At 50.0% G+C, this 10,418-nt stretch overlaps 1 protein-coding gene across 9 annotated transcripts in view; it reads left to right on the top strand.

The window, feature by feature from the left end:
* Nucleotides 1-7,799, top strand: part of Peg3 (paternally expressed 3) — a 30,214-nt gene extending 22,415 nt beyond the window's left edge. For all 9 annotated transcript variants that reach the window (XM_026380534.2, XM_077792854.1, XM_026380529.2 and 6 more), the window contains one exon: nt 100-7,799. In XM_026380534.2, coding sequence (XP_026236319.1) covers nt 100-4,421 — 4,322 coding nt within the window. In that variant the 3' untranslated portion in view covers nt 4,422-7,799. The remainder of the gene's footprint in view (nt 1-99) is intronic.
* Nucleotides 7,800-10,418: the final 2,619 nt, after the last annotated feature.

The raw sequence follows: 10,418 nt of genomic DNA on the forward strand, positions 1-10,418 counted from the left end.
TTCCCAGGCGTCGCAGCAGAGTGCTCTCCTCCAGCTCCTGTGGTCACCTTGTGCAAGTACATGGGCTAGGGAGTATTTATGTTTGGGGTTTATTTCCAGGTCTGAAAACCATGCCTGAAGCCAAGAAGCCCTCTCACCGGCGCGGAATTTGTGAGGACGAATCTTGCCATGGAGTGATAATGGAGAAGTTCATCAAGGATGTGTCACGTGGCCCCAGATCAGGAAGAGCAAGGGAGCCTGAGGAGCGGCCACAGAGGCTCCCCAGAATGCCAGATGATAACTGGAAGGATGCTGCCTTCAGCAGGAGGGAGTCAGTGATCCAGGAGAGGGGTTCTGAAGGGAGTGCCTTCAGGGGGGGCTTCAGGTTCAACTCAAGCCTTGTTTCCAGAAAGAGAGTTCTGGAAAGAAAAAGGCGCTATCATTTTGACACAGTCCATGATCATAATGGCTGTGTCAGAAAGAAGCCCTTTGACTGTGGCAGTGAGATGAGAAAGGCCATGAGCATGAGTAGCCTAAGTGGCCTCGGCTCCTCCTCCTATTCCGAGTCACAGTCAGTGGACTTTGCGTCCATGGCGTATGTGTGTGATGAGTGTGGGCGGTCATTCAATGTCATCTCAGAGTTTGTTGAGCACCAGATCATGCACACCAGAGAGAACCTCTATGAATATGGGGAGTCCTTCATTCACAGTGTGGCAGTCAGTGAGGTTCAGAAAGGTCAGGTTGGAGGGAAACGCTTCGAGTGTAAGGAGTGTGGGGAAACCTTCAATAAGAGTGCCGCGCTGGCTGAGCATCGGAAGATCCACGCTAGAGAGTGCCGTGCAGAGCGCAGGGAGCAGGAGCACGAGGAGACCGTCATGCCTAGCCCAACCTTCAGTGAGCTTCAGAAGATATATGGCAAAGACAAATTCTATGAGTGCAGGGTTTGTAAGGAAACCTTCCTTCATAGTTCTGCCCTGATTGAGCACCAGAAAATCCACAACAGAGGGAATTTTGGAGAAGACAAAGATAATGAGCGTGAGCCTGAGCGCGAGCGTGAACATCGGGAAATTTTCATGCCCAACGCAGCCCTGAATGAATTTCAGAAAATGTATAATAAGGAGAAAATCTATGAGTGTAAGGTTTGTGGGGAGACCTTCCTTCATAGCTCATCCCTGAAGGAACATCAGAAAGTTCACACCAGAGGAAACCCATTTGAAAACAGAAGCAAAGTGTGTGAGGAAACCTTTATTCCTGGTCAGTCCCTTAAAAGACGTCAGAAGACTTACACCAAGGAGAAGCTCTTTGCCTTCGCAGATGGCAGGGATGCCTTTATGCAAAGCTCCGATCTCAGCGAGCGTCAGAAAATCCATGCTCGGAAGAACTTCTTTGAAAGCAGGGCATATGAGAAATCTGTCATTCACAGCACCCCCTTCACCGAGTCTCAGAAGAGTCACACTATAACAAGACCCCCTGAAGATGAGGAGGATGAGAAGGCCTTCACCATCAGCAGCAACCCTGATGAAGACCAGCGGGTGTCCTCCACAGGGCGATTCTACAAGAGGTCTGTGATCCACAGCTTTACCCCTGCTGAGACTCTGAGAAGTCACAGCGTCGCAGGGCCCAGTCAACTAAAAGCAGTCGCAGAGTCCACCATTCAGAGCTCAGCTGCCGCTAGGAGCGCCTATGAAGGGAAGGAGCAGAAGAGGTCTGTCATCCATAGCCTGGCTGCTCCCAGACCCCTGAAACGTCACAGTGGAAATGGGCAAAATGAATGTGATGAGAAGGGAGAATCCTCCATTTATATCTCAGACCTTAATAATAAGCGACGGAAGATTGCTGCCAGAGAGAACCCTTCTGAAGCGGGTAAGAATAACAACTATAAGGATTCTGTTATGCCAAGTGTATCTCATGCTGAACCTCCAAGAAGTCTCGCTGGAGAGGGATCCAGTGAATTCAAGCAAGATGCCAAATTTTCTCTTCCCAGCCCCAGCTCAAATGTCCGTGAACACCAGAAGGCACGTGCTAAAAAGAAGTACATCGAACACAGGGGCAACGAGACCTCTGTAATCCATTCCCTACATTTTGGTGAACTGCAAACAGTTCGCCCTAGAGAGAAGCTGTATGAATGTCAGGAATGTGGGGAGTGCTTTGCTCGTAGCTCTGACCTCACTGAGCACCAGAAGATTCACAATAGAGAGAAGCCCTCTGGAAGTAGAATTTATGAGCGATCTGTCATTCGCAGCTTGGCCCCTACTGACCCTCAGACGAGTTATGCCCAAGAGCGCTATGCTGAAGAGCAAGCACGCTACAAACGCAGAGAGTTGGGGCAGAGCTCTGCTTTCAGCAGCTTCTTCCGTGCGCGTCTGAACATCTACACCCAAGAAAAGTCCTCTGGCAAGGCCACCCGAGGTCAGGAGCCCCACAGCAGAGAGACCCGTGCCCGGGAGCCCCAGAGAGAGGAAACTCATGCTTGGGAGCCCCGTGGCAAGAAGACCCGTGCTCAGGAGCCCCGTGGAGAGGAAACTTGTGCTTGGAAGCCCCATGGCGGGGAGACCCATGCTCAGGAGCCCCACAGAGAGGAAACTCCTGCCCAGGAGCCCTATGGCAAGGAGATCTGTGCTCAGAAGCCCCGTGGAGAAGAAACTCCTGCTCAGAAGCCCCACAGAGAGGAAACTCCTGCCCAGGAGCCCCAGGGTGAAGAGACCCGTGGTCAAGAGCCCCCTGGAGAGGAAACTCATCATCAGGAGACCCAGAGTCAGGAGCCCCACAGTGAGGAGACCCATGGTCAGAAGCCCCATGGCAAGGAGCCCCGTGGCCAGGAGCCCCGTGGCCAGGAGCCCTGTGGTCAAGAGCCCCGTGGTGAAGAGCCCCGTGGTCAGGAGCCCCATGGTGAGGAGCCCCATGGTGTAGAAGCCCATGGTGAGGAGACCCACGATCAGGAGATGGTTGAAGACACTGTCATTCAGGGGTCAGATCTGGAGGAGCGCCAGAAGGATGACCCAGATGACACAATCTACGAATGTCAGGACTGTGGGCTGGGATTTGCAGATCTCACAGATCTCACAGGTCATCAGGATGTCCACATCAGAAAGAGTGTTGACAGTAGCAAAGACACAGAGTCTCAAGTTCACGTCCATTCCATCAATGAGTTTTCGAAGGAGTTCACTGGTGAGCAGCTCTTTGAATGCCCAAAATGTGGGGAATCTTTTATTCATAGCTCCTTCCTTTTTGAGCATCAGAGAATCCATGAGCAAGACCAGCTGTACTCCATGAAGGGATGTGATGATGGTTTTATTTCCCTCTTGCCTGTGAAGCCACGGAGGAATCGTGCTGCGGAGAGGAATCCTGCTCTTGCTGGGTCGGCCATCCGATGCCTTCAGTGTGGACAGGGCTTCATTCATAGCTCTGCTCTCAATGAGCACATGAGACACCACAGGGAGGATGAATTACTGGAGCAGAGCGAGATGGCTGAGGAAGTCCTCATTCATGGCTTCGCCCTCACCGAGTTCCAGGGAAGTGAGACCGAGGAGAAGCTCTTTGAATGCACAATATGTGGAGAGTGCTTCTTCACTGCAAAAGAACTTGGCGATCACCACACCAAGGTCCACAAGGATGAGCCCTATGAATACGGGCCCTCCTACACTCACACTTCATTTCTTGCAGAGCCCTTCAGGAAACCAATGCCATTCTATGAGTGCAAAGATTGTGGGCAGGCCTTTATCCACGACACGGTCCTAACCAAGCACACCGTGTTTCACCCTGAGGAAGAGGAGGAGGAGGAGGAAGAGGAGGAGGAGGAAGAGGAGGAAGAAGAAGCTGCTGCTGCCCAGGAAGTTGAAGCCAATGTCCTCGTTCCACAAGAAATCCTGCGAATTCAAGGGTCAAACATAGAAGCTGCTGAGCCAGAGGTGGAGGTTGCCGAGCCCGAGGTAGAGGCTGCCGAGCCAGAAGTAGAAGCTGCCGAGCCAAATGGAGAGGCCGAAGGGCCAGGAGGAGAGGCCGCAGAGCCCCATGGAGAAGCCGAGCAGCCAATTGTGGATGCAGATGAGCCAGATGGTGTAGGGATTGAAGACCCGGAGGAGGGAGCCCAAGGGCCAGAAGGAGATGCCGACGGGCCTGAGGGCCTAGGAGTGGGAGATCCGGAAGAGGAGGGTGAAGACGAGGAGATTGAGGTGGAAGAGCCCTATGATGGCTACAAGGAGTGCACAGAGACCTTCCCGTGCAGCGCAGCCTTGGGTGGGCCCCTGAAGGCCCAGGCCAGCATGGTCATGCTGGAGCCCGTGGGCGCCCCCGGGGAGTGCTCAGGCTACATCCAGCGTGCCAGCACCAGCACCGGAGGCACCCAGCCAGCCGACGAGAAGCACTTCAGATGTGATGTCTGTGGGCAGCTCTTCAGTGACCGACTGTCCCTTGCCAGGCACCAGAACAGCCACACTGGCTAAGTGTGAAGGTTGGAAAACCTCCACCTAGAACTGGACCCTTACCCAACACAAGACTATGATAATGTCAGTAGGAAACTTACCTTAGCATGTGTACACCTGACTTAACATCAGACAGCTCAGATTAGCCAGACAGCGTGGGTACTCCTTCAGCCTTAGCTCTCCCCGTGAGCATCAGCGTCTGCACGGGGAAAGCTATAGCACATATCTTATGTCTATCCCAGCTACCAGATTGAGTCAACCCGACAGATTGGCCCAATCACCTGTAAATGATGCTCCTATAACCTAAACAGAAGGTTCCCTGCAGTGTATATAAATGAGCAGAACGTAGCAAAATGGGGATCACATGTTTGGATTTAATATGATACACAGTTGCAGTTTACTGTGCAGAGGTATCTCACCTGACACTCTAATTTTTTGTTCTTGGAGGAGGGAGAGAGCAACAAAGTAGAATATATCTGTAAGTGTCTTTGGTCTGAGAAATATTCCTTGTGCATCATTTGAACCCCGTCAGTATCTTTGACTGCTACGTTTCTCACTCCTAATCTCCTGAAGGTGTAGACAGGAAAAGTAACATGTCTTTATTCTTTGCTGTTTGAAAAAAGGAGTGATTTTCGCTTCCTTGTACAGCCATTTCGTCTGCACCAACACCTTGCGACCTGACGCTGTGTGAGCCTTTACAATTTATAGGTTGGCCTTTGTGACCCAGGTCAACCTGTCCCCTTTGTGTGTACCTTGCAGTGGTTCTCGTGCAAAAATATTACAATTTGGGTGTTTTTTTAAAGTGTTTTTTTTTAAACCAACATAATGTGTGTTCAGTAGTGAATTTAAAATGTGATGCTTTTCCCCATAAATCCTAAGTCTTTGCCTTTAAAGAATGGGTTGCAACCATCACTAGATCACAGTAGTGCCTAATGAAGGTTGAGAACCACAGGACAGACTTGCTGCTGTACATAAGGAAGCAGGCTGACAACCTTTCATCACTTCTTCTGAATGCTTCCTGCCTTAAGTGACAAGTAGCAACATGGCTTGAGTCACCTATGTGGCATGTGTGCTGCCACAAGTCAGTTTGCTCCCTGGGTGCCCAGGAGCTAGTATCCTTAGATCTTTCTATTGCTTAAACCTAACTCTCTTCTTTACCTGACTCTCTAATCCCATGTCTAACTTGCATTTTAAAAAAATTAAAAAGTGTTTAAAAAAAAAAAAAAAAAAAAAAAAAAAAGCTTCCTTTACAGTTAGCCCAAGCTCAACACGGACTCAGGTTCCCGGCAGCCTTAATTTGTTTTGTTCCCATCTGTTCTTCTCTTCAGGCCTCTAGGCGCTTCTGACCTCTCCATAGTTGTCGTGTCCTCCCATCTCGGTTTTCCTCTTGATCACAAACTGACCTCAGCTTGGGGTCTCCCCTGTCCTGTGCTGTGGACATCCAGTGCTCCTTTGCTTCTCCCCTCGCATAATGGCTATATTAAGAAAATTTTTGGCCTTGAGTTGGCTGAAAAAAAAAACTTTAAAATTTTTAAAAAATTAAAAAAAAAAAGCGGATCTCTAGTTGAAGTAAGCAAAAGACAAGCGCAGATCATTTGAACAAGCAAAATTAAAATATCCACCGAGGGAAACGTATTTGAATCTTACTCTTCTAGATCCGCAGGTCTGGGGCTCCCGGGGAGTGTGTCCAAGCTGCAGGGAATGCCAAAGTCTAGGAGGCTGGAGAGCTGAGAGCAAGAAACAGAATTGAGTAAGCCAAAGAAGGGCATCCTAGCACACCCGCAGACCCAGGAGACAGAGGGAGCGCCAGAGCAGGGGTGAGGATGGGTGGGTGGTGTCCTGGAGGTAGAGTGTGGGAAGCTGCACAGAAAGACCCATAGTCGGAGCAGACATCCAGGGAAACGCCCGTGAGGCATCCCCCAATGAGAGGGCCCTGGACTGGGATCAGTGTGGATGTCATCAGAGTGAATTTGGGGGTTCAGTGCCATAGACAGTGTGAATCACTAGACCCTTTTCAGAAAGCAACTTGCCAAGAAGGGTGTCTGTTCCAACCTTAACGTGTATGGGAAATTGGAAACTTAAATGCCAAACAGTAGAGTAAGAATTAAGTGAACGTATCTTTGGACTCTTATGCAGCTGTTTAAAAATGATAATCATAAAGAGTTATGTAGCAACATGGAAATATATTTACGGAAGATTAAGTGGAGAAAGCAGGACACAAAATTATATTTATACTACAATTATAACTTTAAAATGTATGCTTATAGTCAAAAGCTGTTGTGTTGTTGTACGCTTATAGTTGAGCATCATTTTCTTAACTTTCTTGAATGTTCTTTATGGTAGTGCTGTTAAAGTTGATGATCACATTTCCATTGTGAACATAATTGGAATTCATCAAACACTTGGAAAAAACAAAGTGGAGGAAAAATTCCATATCCCCACCGTCCAAAGACAGATTCACTCTAAAGCATCCTGTTTATTCTTGTTTCTTTACACAGGTTTATAATTATAACCATGTCAAAACGTGTGTTCAAGATAGCTGTATGGTACCCTTCTGGAATTATGGTTAAATCCTTTTATCTTAATTTTTTCCAGTGTTCCTTTTAATAGTGTCCTGATAACATTTATTGTGTATGTCTACATTATAAGCGTAACATGTACCCAGAGGAGAAATTAGAAAACAGAGCAAAATTGGAAAATAAAAACAATTCACACACACCCCCAGCCCCTGGACTCCACCAGCATCTCGGTCCTTTCCTCCACTTTGTTCCAGTGCACAGCCTGTGGGTGTGATGGTGTTCAATGTGTGTGCATCAAATCAAAAAGTGAAAAAAAATGTGAAAAATAATTAAATTAGTGTTGTCATTGTGGGATTCTGGCTACATATTTTGTCTAAAATTTCTTGAATAATCTTTGGTGTTTTGGTGACAAATTTAATGTATGTATTTTCCCTTTACAAACATAATACATACTCATAGAAAACTGGGAAGTTAGTAAAAGAGAAGGAAATTCACCTGTATTCCTAAGAGTTGCTGCTGCTAACACGTGGGGCTGTGGTCTGGGGGCTCACGATGCGTCCCGTACGTGTCGGAGACTGGAAGGCAGAGCGGCTGAGAGCTACAGGTGGTTGTGGGGTTACAGGGAAGCGTGCTGCCTCAGTTTCTCTGAGTGGCCTTTGTCAGTGGTCAGTAGTCCCCTTCACCCCCTACGTTCCCATCACCCATGCAGTATGTGTCCACTATAGTGAACTTTGACATTGTGGAAATGTAGAAGAGAAACTCATCCATGTTTCCACCGTCCAACAACTGTGGTCAGCATCTTGATGTGTCCTCATCATCTTCTTTCTTGTGCACAGGTTTTCGGTTTGTTGATATGGTTGTGATCGTTCTATCTGTAATAGTGTCAACAATAAAAATAAAGTTAAAAATAATCATTTCTCAGTCTCTTTTGTCCCTGTCAAGAGTTTGCTAAGGTGTGCTTTTTGCTAAAGTTATAAATTCAGACACTTTGTACCTCATTTGGCTTGCAGATCTTAAGTTTTTGGGTATTGGATGATTCAATAATTACTTCCATGGGATTTTTTTTTCTGTACCAGGGATTAAACTTGGGGGCACTTAACCACGAGGATGCATCAGCCACATCCTCAACCTATTCTGTTTGTTTGTTTGAAACAGGGTCTTTCTAAATTGCTCCATAGGATCTTTTCATACTCCTTGATTCCATGTTTTCTTTAACTGCACTTATGTTCCAGTAGTGATTTTAAATTTGAGAATAACCACAAATATTTCAGTTACTTGACTGGGCATTTGTAAATGGAAATTTGAGATTCACTTGTTCACGAACCCTCAATGTAAAAATGCCAGTATCGGGATTCAGAATCTGTGACACATCTATTACTAATTCTTGTTAAAAGATGTTTATCCCTGGGGCAATCTTTCTTCAGTCCACAAACCACACTTTAACCCAGCTTCAACACCCATACAACGCAGCAGGTTACCCCGCAGGTAATTCAGGAGGAAATCTTTACACATGCACGTTATCCCATAATGACCAGAGATTTCCATTTGTGGCTGATTGGATCAGTGTTGGTGACCCACCTGATGGCTGCTGTGTCCCTGCTCCCATGACCCCACCCTCTCTGACACCTCTGCACACACTGTGGTTGGGTTTTGCAGTAAAGATGTAAAAGGGTTTTTCTGGTGTAATTCTAACCACTCTGGCATTAGATAGGTCCTGATTTTTTTCAGATTCTTAGAACTCAACTTTTAATCACACTAAAATGAGAGCCCATTGAATTGTGGTCATCTCTTGTGGCATCTATTTGGTTCACAGCTTAGATGGTCATTCTGTGATCAGCCTAGGTGAGAGGGTCACCCTTTCCTAAAGCTGTTCCTGAAGAGTCTCTACAGCAGGTAGTAGGGAAGGCAGTGAAGTGGGCGCTGGCTGGAGTGGCCTGAGCAGCCCTCCTGCCCTCACAACCACACCCTGAAGGGGAGGATAACTGCCCTGCCATCTCTGAGCGTAGGCCCTGAGACTTGACTTCCCCTGGCCTTAGAGGATTGGGTCCATGGGTTCCCAGTGTCCAGTCAGACTCAAAAGGACTTGAGAGCTAACTGTGCAGTCCTATAGGTTAGGGCTGGGCATGCTGATGAGAAAACTGACCTGGAAAGAGAAAGCTACGTGGCCAGAGGGAGTCTTGGTTCCAGATGCCTCATGGAGCCTGGCTGATGCCCTTCCCCTTCCATTACTGTAACACAACGTCTGGGGCAATTAACTTACAAAGTGAAAAGACTTGGTTCAGCTCCAGTCCAAGATCTAGTGGCCCCATCACTTTGGGCCTCTGGCCAGGGGGGCACTTTACAGCAAGAGTATGTGGCAGAGTAAGCGACTCACTCCATGAGCCAAGAAGCAGAAGTGAGACCAAGAGGCCAGGGTCCCCATTAGGCCCCACTTGAAGGAGCCACCCACCGTAGCCTGGCAACACCACCCTGTAACTTGTGGGCCTTTGGGGACACTCAACCCAACCATGACACATAGATAATCCATTTGTTGGCCAAAGCAACACACTGAGAACTACTGGATATTGGATCCAAGTAAAATCTAATCCTTGGACACAGGCAGAGTGCCAGGTGAAGAGCGGGCAAGCTGGCGATTCTCCTGGCCCGCCAGACACTTGGGGCAGGTGCTCACACACACCTTCACCGTGGGCAGTGCTGACCCATCTGCTGACCAGCCTGTTAGCCCACCCGGGCCACTTACAAGCCCAGGCAGCGGCTGACCACAGTCCTGGCGATGCTGCCTGAGCCACCTCTGAACCGCAGCGGCACGCGGTGTGCACTTCTCACACACTGGGGACCCCCGCCCTGGTCCTGGGGTTGCCTAGGTGGCCCTGCTCGTCCCGGCCGACTGGCAGCGGGCGGCGGGGGTCCAGATCGCCCACGCGCTCTCCGAGGCCAGAGGACCACCCCTTCACGGTGATGGCAGAGGTGCACAGGCCGCGACCCAGGGGGCACGCTGTGCCAAGGCGGGTCGCCTAGGCGACGTCCCCACTGCACCTCGGGCGGGGCGGCGGGGGCGGCGGGGGCGGCGGGGGCGGCGGGGGCGGCGGACCCTCGCACGCCTCGCGGCTGCCGAGCGACCGTCCCCGCGGGCCCCGCGCTCCCCCCGCGCTGTCTAATACGGGCAGCCCCGTAGGCTCGGCCACGCCCCTCAGTGACGTAGGAGACGGGCAGCGGCTGGGACCTACACCCCGCCCTGTGACGACGGGCACACAGGTGCCCCGGCGTGCCGTCAGAGCCCGCTCGGAAAAGAGCTACCCTAAGCCTCTGCCGCCCGCCGACAGGGAGCCCTGACGCGAACGCGCCGCGCCTGGACTCCCTCTCCCGGCGGCCCCCGCGCGCGGCCTTCTGGGACCTGTGGTCCTCCACAGGCGGGCGCGCGGCCTTCTGGGACTTGTAGTCCTCCACGGGCGAACGCACTGCCTTCTGGCACGGCCGTCGGGCTCCACGGTCGGGTCCG

Source organism: Urocitellus parryii, chromosome 15 (genome assembly GCF_045843805.1).
Source record: "Urocitellus parryii isolate mUroPar1 chromosome 15, mUroPar1.hap1, whole genome shotgun sequence".
NCBI lineage: Eukaryota > Metazoa > Chordata > Mammalia > Rodentia > Sciuridae > Urocitellus > Urocitellus parryii.